The sequence below is a fragment of the Cebus imitator genome, unplaced genomic scaffold (genome assembly GCF_001604975.1).
Source record: "Cebus imitator isolate Cc_AM_T3 unplaced genomic scaffold, Cebus_imitator-1.0 Scaffold75, whole genome shotgun sequence".
Classification (NCBI taxonomy): Eukaryota; Metazoa; Chordata; class Mammalia; order Primates; family Cebidae; genus Cebus; species Cebus imitator.
Window position 1 is genome coordinate 5,674,393 of NW_016107390.1, and position 16,399 is coordinate 5,690,791.

The window sequence follows — 16,399 nt, forward strand, 5'->3', positions numbered from 1 at the left end:
AAGCAGATGTTCAAGTTTCCCTGAGGTATACATTTAACAGGATTGGCCTATTTTCGTCTTCACTAGATAATGCCACATTGCTTTCCACAGTGGTTCTACCAATCTACATTACGACCATCAGCAGATTAGTGTTCTGACTGTGCCACAACACACCAACCCTTGATATTTTCAGACTTTTTGATACTTGTCAATCTGGTTTCCGTGGAGGAATGGCTTCTGTGGAGTCCTATTCTGCCATCTTGCTCGGCCCCCTTATTTTAAACCATTTTGTCATCAGATTGTCTCTTTTTTCCTCACTGATTTTAGGAGTTCTTTCCATATTTTGTATAGTTATCACATACCTTTGTATGTGTTACAAAGGTAGGGTGAACTTGGACAGATGGAAGAGGTTATAGGTATGGGCTAGGCACGGTGGCAAATGCCTGTAATCCCAGCACTTTGGGAGGCCGAGGTGGGCAGATTACCTGAGGTTGGGAGTTCGAGACCAGCCTGGTCAACATGGAGAAATCCTGTCCCTACCAAAAATACAAAATTAGCTGGGCATGGTGCCCCATGCCTGTAATTCCAGGTACTCAGGAGGCTAAGGCAGGAGAATTGCTTGAACCTGGTGGGCAGAGGTTGCGGTGGGCCAAGATCATGCCATAGTACTCCAGCCTGGGGAACAAGCACGAAACTCTGTCTCAACAACAACAAAAGAGGTTATACATGTGGCAAGGACATCCCAGGGGTACTGAACTGTTGGGCAGAAGACTGAGAGGAATGCTCAGGAAACAGTAAGTAGTCTGATCTGCAGGGAGTGGGGTGACTGTAGGTTAGTGCTGGGATAAACATTTAGAAAAGTTCGTTTGGTTTATTTTGTGGAAAACCTTGAGGAAATCAATTTAAATTTACTAATGCTAGGCCTTAGCCTAAGGAATCATTTTATATCCATTCTCCAGAACTGTTAAAAATAGAGTCAACAGCAGTACACTCTTCTTTCATAATTCTCCACTGCAGAACAACATGCTTGTGAAAGGTAGAAGAGCGCCTACCAAAGATGTCCGCGCCATTTTCTGCTACTTCCCAGCTTGTGGATATATTGATATGACTAATGTTAAGAACCTTGAGGCAAGAAGATTCTGCTGTGTTATCTAGGTAAGCCAATCACTTTCATCTTTTTTTTTTTTTTTCCAGACAGTCTTTTTGCCCAAGCTAGAGTGCAGTGGTGAGATCATAGCTCACTGTAACTTCAAATTCCTGGGCTCAAGGGATCCTCCCACCTCAGCCCCCCAACTAGCTAGGACCGCAGGTGCATTGCCACCATGCCCAGCTACTTTGTTTTTTTTTGAGACAGAGTCTCACTCTGTCACCCGGACTGGAGTGTAATGGCGCGATCTCGGCTCACGGCAACTTCCACCTCCCAGGTTCAAGCAATTCTCCTGCCTCAGCCACCTAAGTAAATGGGATTACAGGAGCATGCCACCATGTCCAGCTGATTTTTGTATTTTTAGTAGAGATGGGATTTCACCATGTTGGTCAGGCTGGTTTCAAACTCCTGACCTCGTGATCCACCCGCCTTGGCCTCCCAAAGTGCTGGGATTATAGGTATAAGCCACCATGCCCACCCACCTAGCTACTTTTAAAACATTTTTTTTAATAGAGACATAGTCTCACTATGTTGCCTAGACTGGTCTTGATCCCTGGACTCAAGGGATCTTTCCACCCTGACCTCCCAATATGCTGGGTTTACAGACCACTGCACCCGTCTCACATAAATATTTAAAAGCAGTGACTTTTTCCTGCTGGGTCAGAGGGACATGTGACCACGTGGTCAGAGAGAGGACACATTTTTTTTTTAGAAGGAGTCTTGCTCTGTTGCCAAGGCTGGAGTGTATTGGTGCGATATCAGCTCACTGCAACCACTGCCTCCTGGGTTCAAGCAATTCTCATACCTCAGCCTCCCAAATAGCTGGGACTACAGGCACTTGTCACCATGCTTGGCTAATTTTTTTCATTTTTAGCAGAGATGGAGTTTCATCATGTTGATCAGGCTGGTCGCGAACTCCTCATGTCAGGAGATCTGCCCACCTCGGTCTTCCAAAGTTCTGAGACTACTGGCGTGAGCCATTGTGACCATCCCATTTCTGGCTTTGAAGATGAAGGAAGGGAGTCACAAGATAAGGAATAGGAGATTTTTCTCTTACAGCCTCCAGAAAGAAACTCAGCTCAAGTGACACCTCAGTGTAGACCCCCATGTAGAACTTTTGGCCTCCAAAATTGTAAGATAATTAATTTGTATTGTTTAAAACACCAAGTTTATGGTAATCAGTAATATCATCAATAAAACATTAATATGTTATATTACTGGACATATTTGAATTCAGAAAAACAAAAGCAAAGGTTTTAATGTTGTTGCCATTTTTTTTTAAAGCTACCTTAGGAGAAGAAAGAGACTTGAAAAACTTGAAATCCCGTTCCACTTCAAAGGCCTTGGGAGGTGTACGTTTGAAAAGTAAAGACATTGAGCTCATTTTTCTCCATCTACATATAAAGATACAAGAATAAGTACACATCCATACCTTTTATTATCTGCCAACTAAACAAAGATCCATTATGTCTTTCTCCGGGGCTCAAATTTCTTAATTCCTATGGCATCAGTCCCAGTGACAAAATCTCGGCACCCAACTCTTATTCCACTTGGCTTCCCAAATATTCCGCTATAGAAACCACAGCAAACCCTACTCAGCCAGAACATTCCATTTATTTGTTTCATATATTTTGTGACAAGGTCTCACTCTGTTGCCCATGCTGGAGTGCAGTGGCACAATCTCGGCTCATTGCAACCTCCACCTCCTGGGTTCGAGTGATTCTTGTACCTCAGCCTCCCAAGTAGCTGGGACTACTGGTGCGCACTCCCAAGTAGCTGGGACTACTGGCGCGCATCACCACACCTGGCTAATTTTTATACTTTTAGTAAAGACGGGGTTTCTCCATGTTGGCCAGGCTGGTCTCGAACTCCTGACCTCAAGTGATCTGCCTGCCTCAGCCTCCTAAAGTGCTGGGATTACAGGCCTGAGCCCCCGCACCCGGCCATTTCATGTATTTAAATTCACTAATAGCCTTTGGAGGGGAAACTGTATATTAGGAACTAGGAAACCTCTTTTACAAGACCAATGCTTGACTTCTGTGTGATTCAAGGAAGCTTCCCTCTATCGTCAAAACTTAACTATACATGTATTTAGAAAGTCTTAACTATATTTTTTAAATTCTATTTAAGTTGAGGGGTACCTGTGCAGGTTGTTATTTTGGTACCCTTGTGTCATGGGGGTTTGTTATACAGATTATTTCATCACCAAAGTATTAACCTATTAGTTATTTTTCCTGATCCTCTCCCTCCTCCTACCCTCCACCCGCCAGTAGGTCCCAGTGTCTGTTGTTCCCTCGATGTGTCCACGTGTTCTCATCATTTAGCTCCCACTTATAAGTGAGAACTGCAGTATTTGGTTTTCTGTTCCTGAGTTAGTTTGCTAAGGATAATAGCCTCCAGCTCCATTCATGTTCCTGCAAAGGACATGATCTAATTCTCTTTTATGGTTGTATAGTATTCCATGGCCTGTATGTACCACATTTCTTTATCCAATCTACCATTGATGCATACCTAGGTTGATTCCATGTCTTTGCTATTGTGAATCATGCTTCCGTGAACATACACCTGCATTGTGTCTTTATGGTAGAAACATTTGTTTCCTTGGGTGTATACCCAGTAATGAGATTACTGGGTTGAATGGTATTTCTGTTTAACATTTTCAAAAGACAAGATATACTATGTCCTGAGATGAAGTCATTCTACAGAAAAGGCCATTTTGCTACAAATAAGCCATAATTATTTAGCAATAATGACATAACATGAGCATATGTCCTACCTTAAAGCTCTCCCGTATATACCATGCCCTTTCACGCTTTTGTATCTACCATTCACATCTGCTCCCTCTGCTTGTGATATTCTCCATTAAATAAAGTCATTCGTTATTAGTTCTATAAATATCTTTTGAGTGACTGCTTGTGGTGAGCACTGAGCTATGAACTGTTTTATACAAAGATGTATAAAACAAGGTGCTAGTCTGCAAGGAACTCCTACTATATAGAAGAAGGCACATATGGGTGAATTGGAATCCTGTCTTAAGTAGAAGAATATATGAACGTTCAAGGCTAAGCACTGCCCAAGATAAAACGGAGCGACTTTGCTCGGTAAACTTGACTGCGTCATGAAGCTCGGCTCACTACACCACCTCTTCCATCTTAGCCAGTCTCTTCTCCAGGGCTCCTTGCTGACCAGCCAGAGTAGGCCTTGAACACTGATGGGGTCACCTGGAACCTTTCTTGATCGTTTTCAAGTTGTTCCTGCTTTGATCCAAATCCTGCGTGGCTTCTGATTCTTAGCTTCAGTTCCTATTTAAAGCCCTTCTACTATCTTTTGGATTAGATAATGACATTGGGTCTTTCCAGCCTTGAGTGCACTTGGGATTTCCCTAAAGGACTTTCGCTTTGACATCCCTCTCTGGTTCTTCCCATTTGGACTCATCTTGCTTGGCTCCCTTAGTGCCAGACCGTGAGATGTAACCAATCAGGGCAGGTCTGGTCCCCTGAGGGCTAGACATTTTGACATTCATCTTCTGGGGTTGACCTCTGCTGATATTGAAAGCTCAGATGACTACTCATCTCTTCTACCTATTATGACAAAGGCCTAACTACATCTAAAACCAGTATTGAAGATTGCAAAAGTGGAAAATAGCTATTCACTAACATTCTGCACTCTATCCTTCCTCCCCTATGCCTTTAAACATGCTCGAATCTCCCCCACTAAGTTATTGCACCTTTGAACTTCTTTGGTTAAATCCTATTTGCCCTTCTGTTATTAAGAATCAGATGTTCCCAGAAGTACTACGAATTATAGCTTTGTTTACATATATCTCCCTTCCACTGGATTGCAAAATTATTGAAAAGTTCTGGGCCTCTTGCCTTTGAACTCTCCATCTCAAAGACAGTGCCACAGCATCTCAACAGTTTAATTCTCATATGCTTATCTAAAGAAGAGCTAATGGTCTTACTTTTCCCGGTTAAATATCAGAGGATATTCATATTTTTGCTTCTCTGTGAACTTGCTTTCTTCTTTTATTTCTATGGGATATTCAGTAACATCACAGGGCAAAATGAAATCATTTGTCTGTGATAATTCGAAGACCCTTCGCTGTCCAAAATATCCACAATAATGTCCATTGAGGGCATGCCAGAGCCTGAGGAAGGCAAAGGAAGGGAGAAAAAGGTAACTGGAAAATTTGGTGGAAGTTATTCTGATCATTTATGTAAATTTGCACTGGTCCATTAAGGAATTTTTTTTATTTCTGAGACCGAGTCTCACTCTGTCACCCAGGCTGGAGTGTAGTGGTGCAATCTCGGCTCACTGCAACCTCTGCCTCGCGGGTTCAAGCAATTCTCCTGCCTCATCCTCCCAAGTAGCTGGGATTACAGGCAGGCCACCTCACTCAGCTAATTTTTGTATTTTTAGTAGAGATGGGGTTTCACCATTTTGGCCAGGCTGGTCTTGAACTCCTGACTTCGTGATCCAGCCACCTTGGCCTCCCAAAGTGCTGGGATTACAGGCATGACCCACCATACCCGGCCACCATTAAGGAATTTTTGCTTGAGTTCAAGACCCTCTCTATTAAATACTGTGGAGCTAATCATAATGTAAACTATTGTTTTATTTGGTTTTGTTTTTGAGAGGGAGTTTTGCTCTTGTCACCCAGGCTGGAGTACAATGGCATGATCTTGGCTTACTACAACCTCCACCTCCTGGGCTCAAGTGATTCTTCCGCCTCAGCATTCCTAGTAGCTGGGATTACAGGCACCTGCCACCATACCCGGCTAATTCTTGTATTTTTAGTGGAGATGGGGTTTCACCATGTTGGCCAAGCTGGTCTCAAACTCCTGACCTTACGTGATCTGCCCACCTCAGCCTCCCAAAGTGCTGGGATTATAGGAGTGAGCCACCGTGTCTGGCCAACATTTTTATCAGTTAGACTGTAGTCTGCAAACTTTTGGGAAATATTAATTTGAATCTGTACTATGACACCCCTTTGTCAAAGCCAGAAAACAAATGGGCAGTATTATTTCGGGAAAATAAAACTGCATTTGTTTGCTAAGGATAATGGCCTTTAGCTCCATCCGCATCCCTGCAAAAGAAGATATGACCTCGTTCTTTTCTCATGGCTGCTTAGTATTCCCTGGTGTATGTATACCACATTTCCTTTCTATTTTCTTTTGGGAAAATAACACTGCCCATTCAAGCTAATCAGAACGCTTGCTGACTAACAGTGTAATCTTTGAATTAGGCCTTGGAATGGGCTGTATCTCAGTAGGCTACTTTTCAAATCAGCATTAACCAAACTTACGGGCAGAGAGATCTCATCATGATTTTACTATTATCAAATTCTCAAACTCCATCTACAATTACTACTATTGTGCAAATATGATGCTCATTTTTACAACTGAGTTCTGAAGTAGGATGGCAAAAGAAGTGATTCATTATCCAAGCGCATTGTTTTACTATCAATTCACTCCAGGAGGTCCCTCTAAATAGCCCATGTGGTTTAAAGTAATACAGAGTATTTTTAGGAGTATGTGCCCTAAGCCGTATGGGAACATAAAATAGTTTTTGGAAGATCTTCCTTTTATTTCTTGATTTAAACCTCAGAGTAGCAAATGATGGAAATCATCATCATACGCCCTGCAGCATGACCCAAGAGGAGGAGGGTAAGCAAGCTAAACAAACGAAGAGTAGGTTCTGCAAAATCCGAGCAGCCTCCCACCTCTAAGAGGTGGATGCTGAGAAGAAGGCAGAAACGGTGGTATCTCTTTGGGACTTCTCACACTTGACAGTGTCCTGGGGAATTAACATGAGCATCTCCTGTCCCTTCCATATATTAATTCTCCAGCACTACAAAAATGTCATGGCCTTGCCAGAGCCTTTTCCAGCTGTTTAATAGTAAAAGTTAGAACGGTGAGGGACTAACTCCAGAACAACTCTAAACTGATTCTGTTTCAGGCAGGCCTAAAGTGACTCTAGTCTCCTTGTTTCAGGGTTTCCTGCTGTGTGTGGAGATCTCCCAAATAACCAATCCTGCTTCTCAGCTTCATTTCCTGGGCCTCAGGTATCGATCCTCGACTACCTTGAGCCCCACTTTGCCTTCCCGAACTTTTGTCTTCAGACTGATCACCTGTCCTGTATCCCCGAGCGCAGCCTCAATTATGTTTGTTTCATATTTAAAAATCTAATCTTTTTGACAAACAAGATTGAGAATGTTGAAACTGCCTAACTGTTTAGAGAGCGGCAGTGAATATTAGCAAAGGGACATAGCTTAGTGGTGGAGAAGTTGTGTTCTGAGGTGGTTATTAATAGATCTAGGCACTTTCAACTGAGTATCTAGGGAGATTTTCACTGTAAGAAATCATAAAATTAATTTCTCCATGCCAAGGGTAACTGGTGTGAGCACTGCAATGGTGTGAATGTTTTTGTCCGCCTGCCAAATTCCTATGTTGAAACTTAACCCCCAAAGTGGCAGTATTGATGTGAAACGGGAGGAGCTTAGGTCACAAGGGCTCAGCCTTCAGGAATGGAATTAGCGTCCTTTAAAAAGAGGCCTAAGGGAGCTTGTTTGCATCTTTCTCCAAGTACAGACACAGCTAGAGGGCATCATTTACGAAGCAGAGAGCAAGCCCTCACCAGACCCTGAATCTGCTAGAGCCTTGATCTTGGACACCCCAGACTTCAGAATGGTGAGCAATAAATTGTTGTTTATAAATTACCCAGTGTAAGTTGTTTTGTTGCCTGAACAGACCAAGACAAGCAGGGAATACCTTACAACAACAGAGGAATGTGCACATGTGGTTGTGCCCTGTGTGTATGTGTGTGTTACAAACTCAAATTAACATTTCTGCTCATAGGTAGCAAAAATTAAGCTGGAGCAGAGACCAAGGGACTGAGTTGTTAAAAACATCTATAATAATGACATTTAAAGTTCTTATACTTTCCTGCAATTAAAACAGCAGATTTCCTTTCTGACAGAGGAAGTAACTCTAACCTTTTGCCTCCAAATAGGACCTTAATCCCAAAGATTCACCTTAAATTCACCATTCTAAAGCTCTTTATCCTTTTCACATCGTAAACATTTTCCTCTTCTAGAGCCCCATATCTTAATGAATGGTTCCAACATTCATCTAGTTGCATAAGCCAGGTGTCATTCTTGACATTTATCACTTACCTCCACTTTCAGTTAAAGTTCATATCTTCTTGATTTTACCTCCTAGATAGCTATCATCAAATCTAAACCACTTATTTCTAGCGTTGCGACCACTCCTCTAATCCAAGCCACTGTATTCACCCTGGACTTTAAACTGATCTCTTTGCTCCCACTTTTACTGCCCTGCAATCTATTTCCCACCCAATACCTTTCAAAAACATAAATCAGGTCATATTACTCCTGAGGGACTATGTTAACTTCTCTTCCTGGGTCCACAAGGGGCGTGGTTTCAAAGGCAAGAACTTCCCAGCCCCATGCCTCCATCCACGTCACCATCTGGGAGCTAGAGTTCTTTGTCTAATTTCCTGCATGCGGGAATGGTAAGCAGCCCAGGTGAGCTTCCTTTATTTAGAAAGCCCACCAAAAGCCTTGGAAGGAGGGGCTCTCCTCCCTATTATTGGGTGAGTGAGAGCACAAGGACCTGGAAAAAACACATCCGATCGGGGAACAGTGAGTGTGTTTGGGATGCCCCTGCAACCTGCTCCCTTCCGCCAGTTACACTCCACCACATAAAATTCTGTGCAGTGGCTATTTCTTTCAGGGGAAAGATCCAAATTCTCATCAGTGCCTCCTAGACACTGCATGGCCTTGGTCTATCTAACTCTCTAGCCTCAGGCCCACACAGTTAGCTAGACTCTCTTGAATTTCAGTCCAGCAGTTTTTATGTAACATAAAATATTGAACTTAAGACATTTCAATATGTAGAAATTTGTTTCTGGAAATGCCATGACATTTCCTTTCTTTCTCTTTAGATATGTATGTGTCTTTAGCACTTTGTGTACTAAGCATTATGTAGGTAATTGAAAACAAGTGGGCTTTGCAAAATCCATTATAGTGTCAATGAAATAATTAGCTTACTCAATTTTCTCAGCATCAGCTGCTCTTTTTTGTTACTTTACTATGAATTCTAATTCTGAGCCCCACTCTGTGACTTTCTCTGGGTTTGGGTCTAACTCTCTGAGCTATCTATCTTGCTTAATTCTTTGAAATAATTCTACCAAAAAAAACCTCCACTTTTAATGAAAGCATGTGTGATACCTTTTATCATAGATGAACATGGCATCTCATTTCCTTGGTCATGAAAGAGAACTCCAAATCAATGGCCATCTTCTCAAAGTCCTTTTGTTTTGTGCCATCTATTTACTTATTTAAATCAGTTTACCAAGATTGCATTTGAACTTTATACTTCAACTTTAACTTAAAATCCTTTACTCTCATGCTCACAATACTGAATTCACAGTACGATGCCATCTTGCCTTACCTTACTGAGCCATCGATGGAGGCAGTAAGTACCACTTGTTTTTCTTCTACATAGATTACTTTAATAATTTCCAGAGAATGAGCACGCCAGGAAAGCAGCTGCTTGAATTTCTAGATAGCAACAACAAGGCATAGTCCTTGGAATAAGTATATGCTAGTTAAAATGTAGTCTTGAACAAAATGATTTTTCACTGAGCCAAGTTTATGAGTGGACGGTGTAGACATCTGTGCAAGATGATTAAGTCCTTGCCCCAATTAGCTCTTCTCTTGCTTGTTGGGGTACCAGAAGTCCTGTTTTTAGAGACTTATTAATTTATACATCTCCCTGGGAGAGGAAGTATCTTATGTCTTTGGCAATTTATCATGTAACTGAGGATTAGCAATTCATTTAATTGATGATTAGCAGATGACTAGGGGAAAGAGATGCCTTAGGACTGAAAGTAAATATAATCAAGAATAGAAGAAAACAGAGCTGGAAGGTGAAAGCTAAAGGGGAGATTGGCAAAAAGACTTTTCCCATGTTTGAATCTTATCTAGAGATAGAACTGGCTGTTTTTTTCTTTTTGGGGGAGTGTGGGACGGGAGATATATGCTATGAGTAATTAATGAAAATAATAAAGCTCAGCTCATTCTCTTTCAAAAACATCACGAATCATCTGTCGCAGGAGTAGAAAAGAAAAAAAAGAAAAGAAAAAGATATGATGAGGCTTGTTTATGTGTCTTCAGGATGTAGTTATCTTTAAGTGTAGGGTCCCTTGTGGGCCTCAGAAGACATTCCTAAACTATGTGAAGCAGCGCTGTTAACTGGAGAGCTTGCTCTGCAGTCATACCCCTTGTGAGTGTACTCCCTCTTTATCATCGATAAACCCAGACTAAACCTTACTTTGCCCTGGGCCATTTACCTAGAAGTGTAATGTGAAGACAATCCTGGCAGTTTAGAGCTCTCCTATGAGTCTTCTATTCATTTAGACTTTAACAAAGGTTAGGCATAATTACTCCTAAATTTGTTGGCTTTCTGACTCAATTCCCTCTGGTTGTTCTTAGAGATCCAAAGTAAGATCTGCACTCTCCTACTTCTTATTGTCTCAAAGCTATTCAAGACTATCTGGTCATCCAAGGCATCTTTCTCTGCCTTAGGATGTCATTCTCTAACATGAACTGTATCTATAGTTAGGTACACATTTTGCCTCATGACCCAGTGAATATGTACCTGAAATGTGTCTGAAACAAGTTTCATAAAATGATACTTGGGTCTAACTCTCTGAGCTACCTATCTTGCTTAATTCTTTGAAATAATTCTATTTAAAAAACTCAACTTCTTTGACATTTGTGATACCTTTTAACAGAGGTGAACATGGCATCTCATTTTCTTGGTCATGAAAGAGAACTCCAAACCTATGTGAAATATACATCAACATGATCTATTCTGTTCTATTGCATTGCATTCCCTTCTCTTCTATTTTTATAAAAATACTGGTTACGACTAATTTAATTGCTTTCATGACTCCTAATGGATTAAAACCTGCAATTAGAAACTAAGACTGTCTTTTCTGTATGTGTGCATATGTAATTATATGTGTGGTCTCTCTTTCTGTGGAGAGGTTTTGACTATCTTATCTTTTAGAATATCTGTATCCCATGGAGCTCCTTTTTATCAGTAATATGTGGAGAGAACAAGCTTAACTTTTTTTCTAGACTGACATATTACGTATCCATTGCAGTTGTAATCTACAGCCTGACCTGGTTAAAGCATTGGTATTATGTTGATCTACATAATAATGAGGCATTTTATAGCCAGTTTCTATGGTTCTGTTGTATATTTATTAATAAGCAGCCATGTACAAATGGCATGATCCCATTGTCTGAGTACAGAAAGGTTGAAATGAGATTGAATATGAAGAATTTAAAATGTTTTTAAATTCTATTTAAAGAATCTATTTAAAATAGATTCTCTAATTTTAAATTTGTAAAAATGCTTTAAAATCATTTCTACTATGATTGTAACTCAATATTATTCTATATCTTTGTTTTGAAGATTTTCTATGAATTTTGAAAGATCTTGGTTGCTAGTTTATAGAAATTCTATTTGCAAAACTGTAGGCTTTGAATGATATTTTATCTGTTAAAATTAATAATACATTGTAGTCATCAATAGTAGAATAAAACAATTACATAACTTTTCACCTATGCATGAATTAAGCATATGGTTTGTTTTTGTTCAGCTTACAGCAATTTATAGTTACTGATAAATGAAACTTCATGTTTCCCAAGTTGTTTGAACCTTATTGTTATTCCTTTGATAGCATAAGTGTTATATACGGAAAGAGTATTGGATTAGCAAACAGGAACCCTGCTCCTGGCCCTGATTTCATCACTAACTCACTATGTGCACCCAGGCAAGCTATTCTCTGATTTACTATGCAGGTGGAAACACTCAAACTAAAGTTGAATACCTAAACTTTATAAGAGTTAGAATAGATTCTCTGAAACAAAAAGAAAACTCCATTAATCAAATGAAACAATATTTTAAACAATAACTATTCTGAGACAGTCTGCAAGGAATCAAATCCTGATCAACATAAACCCCTTGTTAACACTTGTGATCCAAAAATACGATGTATCTATTTAAGCCAATATTTAGCTTTTGATTTGATGTATTAAAAAAAATAAGACTATGCTAAAATACCTGTTCCTTGGTATAATATTTTAAAAAATATAATAAAATGTGCATGAATTTTAGGGAGAATTTAGACTAGTTATAAGAATTTCTTAAATATTTCTGCACTAGGTTTGCAAGGAAGGTTATGGAATATCTTATAAAGATGTGTAAGATATAGAAACTGACTATATAATCTATGAACTCTTTCAAACTCTGGGTTGCTGTATAAATTCTCACAAATAGGTCAAAACATGAAGAAGATGCAAAGTGACCAGCGGCTGGCGTACTCACTCCTCTCCCTCACTCACTTCTTCCTCCTCTCTTTTCACCAGCAGATCATTTCTATTTGTCATATAGCTCAAATTTCAATAGTATATGTGCCTTGACAATAGAGAGTCTTCTATTTCTATCCTTTATGTAAGTGTCTGGTATTAAAAAATGCTCAATAAATATGTGCTGACTCATAAATTAAAGTGGAAAACTACAGTCCTTACCTTTTCATCATGAGGTGGATCCAGGAAAGAGCTAATATTGCAAAGGATAACATGTCCTTCTGTATAAAATTTAAACATTGGAATCTTTAATTAGATATGGTGTTATCTAAATCAATACTATCCGAAAGTTATTTTGATGTAGGCATTTATAATGCTGAATAAATCAGAATCTGAGAAAACAGAAATGAAAGCAGAACTCTCATATTCACATTTATGTATTTATTTAAGATGGAGTCTCACTCTGTAGCCCAGGATAGAGTGCAAAGGCACAATGTCGGCTCACTGCAACCTCTGCCTCCTGGGTTCAAGCAATTCTCCTGCATCAGTGGCCCAAGAAGCTGGGATTGCAGGTACCTGCCACCAGCTATTTTTTTTTTTTTTTTTGTATGTTTAGTAGAGATGGGGTTTCACCATATTGGACAAGCTGGTCTTGAACTCCTGACCTCAGATGATCCACCTGCCTTGGCCACATAAAGGGCTGGGATTACAGGCCTGGGCCTCCATGCCCAGCCCATATTTATTTTTATGTGTAGAAATTGTTTTGTTTCTGTCTTGATAAGTCCTAATGAAGTTGCTTTACCCACTTAGAGTTCTTTTAGAGATCAGGGTAATGGAAATGAATATACCACCAAACAGAGTCCAAACTCTTATAGAAATATTCAACCTACAATTCAAATGATAGTTACAAAAACTACATATCAAAGAGCAACAATGACTACACCTCAACATTTAAACTATTTAAACTGCAGGAAAACAAAGATATAAAAAAGAGTCTTGAAAGATGCCAGACGGGGAAAAAAAAGAACACAAAGATAAGAATGACATCAAACTTCTTATCAGAAGCAATACAAGCAAGAAGAGTAAAATAAAATATTTAATATTTTGAGAGAAAAAACTGATCAGCCTAGAACTCTGTACTTGGCAAAATTAACCTTCAAAAGTGAAGAAATAATGACTTTCTCAAACAATGTCATTCATAGGCCTGCCTTTCAAGACATGTTAAAAGAAGTTCAGAAAGAAGAAAAATGAGGCCAGACATGGTGGCTCACGCCTGTAATCCCAGCACTTTGGGAGGCCAAGGTGGGCGGATCACAAGGTCTGGATATAGAGACCATCCTGGCTAACATGGTGAAACCCCGTCTCTACTAAAAATAGAAAAATTGAGCCAGGCATGGTGAAACGCGCCTGTAGTTCCAGCTACTCAGGAGGCTGAGGCTTGAACCCAGAAGGCGGAGGTTGCTGCTGTGAGCCGAGATTGCATCGCTGCACTCCAGCCTGGGTGACAGAGCAAGACTCTGTCTCAAAAAAATAAAATAAATAAAATAAAAAAAAATAAAAGAAAAAGAAAAAAAGAAAGAAAGAAGAAAAATGATATAGTTTAAAAAAATAATAATAACTCAGATCTACCTAAAGAAAGTAAGAACATTAGGCAAGGAATAAATGAAGATAAAATAAAAACTTTTATTTTTGTTAATCTTAATTGATCTACCAGATAATAGTTTGTAAAAAAATAATGATAGCAACAACATATTTGATAATTATAACTCATAAATACTTGAATAATAGTAACTATACAGGAGATAAAAGAGAGACATTAGGGACACTTTGGTACAAAGAGATACAAAGTGGCATAATGTGATTTGAAAACAGGCACAGGCTAATTGTGAATATATATTATAAACTCCAGGACAACCACTAAAAAACACTTAAAAGGAAGGGTAATTAATATGCTAAGAAAGGAGAGAAAATAGATTCACACCAAATGCTCAATTAAAACCACAAAAGGCAGAAAAAGAGTGGAAGACAAAAACAGGAATAAAAAGCAAGGGCAACAAATTAAGAATAATAACAAATATGGTAGATACTAATTCAAGTATCAAGTCAATAATCAATTACTTTAGATGCCAACAATCTAAATACACCAATTAAAACAAAGAGATTGTCCGAGTGAATTTGAAAACATGACCCCACCAAATGTTGCATATAAAAAAACCTACTTTAAATATAGATACATACAGATTAGAAGCAAAGGAATAGAAAAAGATATACCACACCAACACTAATCAAAAGAAAGCAAGTGTAGCTGTATTAGTTTCAGACAGAGCAGACTTCAGAGTGATAAAACTTATCGGGGCTAAACAGAGGACGTTACCTAGTGATAAAAAGGTCAATTCTCCAAGATTTGACCATCCTTAATATGTATTGCCCTAATAACAGAGTCTCAAAATATTTACGGGACAACAGGTTAAAATAGATGGATCCATTATTATAGTTGGAGACTTCAACACCCTTCTATCAAGAATGGGTAGACCAAGCAGGCAGAAAGTCATTAAAGATAAAGTTGAAATCAACAGCACCATCAATAAACTGAATATAATTGACATCTGTAGATTACTTCATACAACAACAGCAGAACACACATTCTTCTGAAGATCATGTAGACATTCCCCAAGACAGACCATGTTCTGGTCCACAGAACACACCTGAACAAATGTAAAAGAACAGACATCATACAATGTATGTTTTCCCATCACAATGGAATTAAAGTAGAAACCAGTAACAGAAAGACAACTGGAAAATCCCAAACTAATTGAAGATCATGTAGAATATTTTTAAATTCTTTGGGTCAAAGAATAAATCTCAAGGGAAATTTGAAAGTATTTTGAATTAAATAAAGGTGAGGCCAGGCATGGTGGCCCATGCCTGTAATTTCAGCACTTTGGGAGGCTGAGGTGGGTGGATCACCTGAAGTCAGGGGTTTGAAACCAGACTGGCCACCATGGTGAAACTCTGTCTCTACTAAAAATACAAAAATGAGTTGGCTGTGATGGCAGGTGCCTGTAATCCCAGCTACTCGGGAGGCTGAGGTGGGAGAATCACTTGAACCTGGGAGGTGGAGGTTGCAGTAAGTGGAGATAGTACCACTGCACTCCAGTCTGGGCGATAACTACGAGACTTTGTCTTAATTGAAAAAACAAAAAAAACAGTGAAATTACAACTTATCAAAATTTGTGGTATGCAGTGGTAGTATTGCTTACATGGAAATTCATATCATTCAATGCATATATTAGAAAGGAAGAAAGATCTAAAGTCAACAATCTAAGCTTCTACTTTAGGAAAATAGAAAAAGAAGACCTGTCTCTACAGAAAAAAAGGTGGCACAAACCTATAGTCTCAGCTACTCAGGAGGCTGAGGTGGAAGGATCACTTGTACCCAGGAGCTGGAGGTTACAGCAAGCTCTGAGTCATCACTGCACTCCAGCCTGGGCCACAGAATCAGACCTTGTCTCTTTCTCTCTCTATTTTTTTTTTTTTTAAAGGCAACAACTAATGATGTAATGATGCCTGAGGATGTGAGGATGTCTGATTTAATCTAGTGAATAGATAGCAGCCCTCAAAGAAGTTCTCTTAACATTTACTGAGGCATAGAAAAAAGCTCAACAAGGCCGGGCACGGTGGCTCAAGCCTGTAATCCCAGCACTGTGGGAGGCCGAGGCGGGTGGATCACGAGGTCAAGAGATCGAGACCATCCTTGTCAACATGGTGAAACCCCGTCTCTACTAAAAATACAAAAAATTAGCTGGGCATGGTGGCGCGTGCCTGTAATCTCAGCGACTCAGGAGGCTGGGGCAGGAGAATTGCCTGAA

At 39.6% G+C, this 16,399-nt stretch overlaps 1 protein-coding gene across 1 annotated transcript in view; it reads right to left on the minus strand.

Annotated features, from left to right (window-relative positions):
• The window catches only part of WDR64 (WD repeat domain 64), a 147,655-nt gene that overhangs the window by 10,392 nt on the left and 120,864 nt on the right, over positions 1 to 16,399 (minus strand). The window contains exons 22-25 of the mRNA XM_017532117.2: positions 12,753 to 12,811; positions 9,601 to 9,710; positions 5,088 to 5,273; positions 2,415 to 2,520 (exon numbers count right to left, since the gene is read on the minus strand). Of these exons, the coding sequence (XP_017387606.1) occupies positions 2,415 to 2,520; positions 5,088 to 5,273; positions 9,601 to 9,710; positions 12,753 to 12,811 (461 nt within the window). The remainder of the gene's footprint in view (positions 1 to 2,414; positions 2,521 to 5,087; positions 5,274 to 9,600; positions 9,711 to 12,752; positions 12,812 to 16,399) is intronic.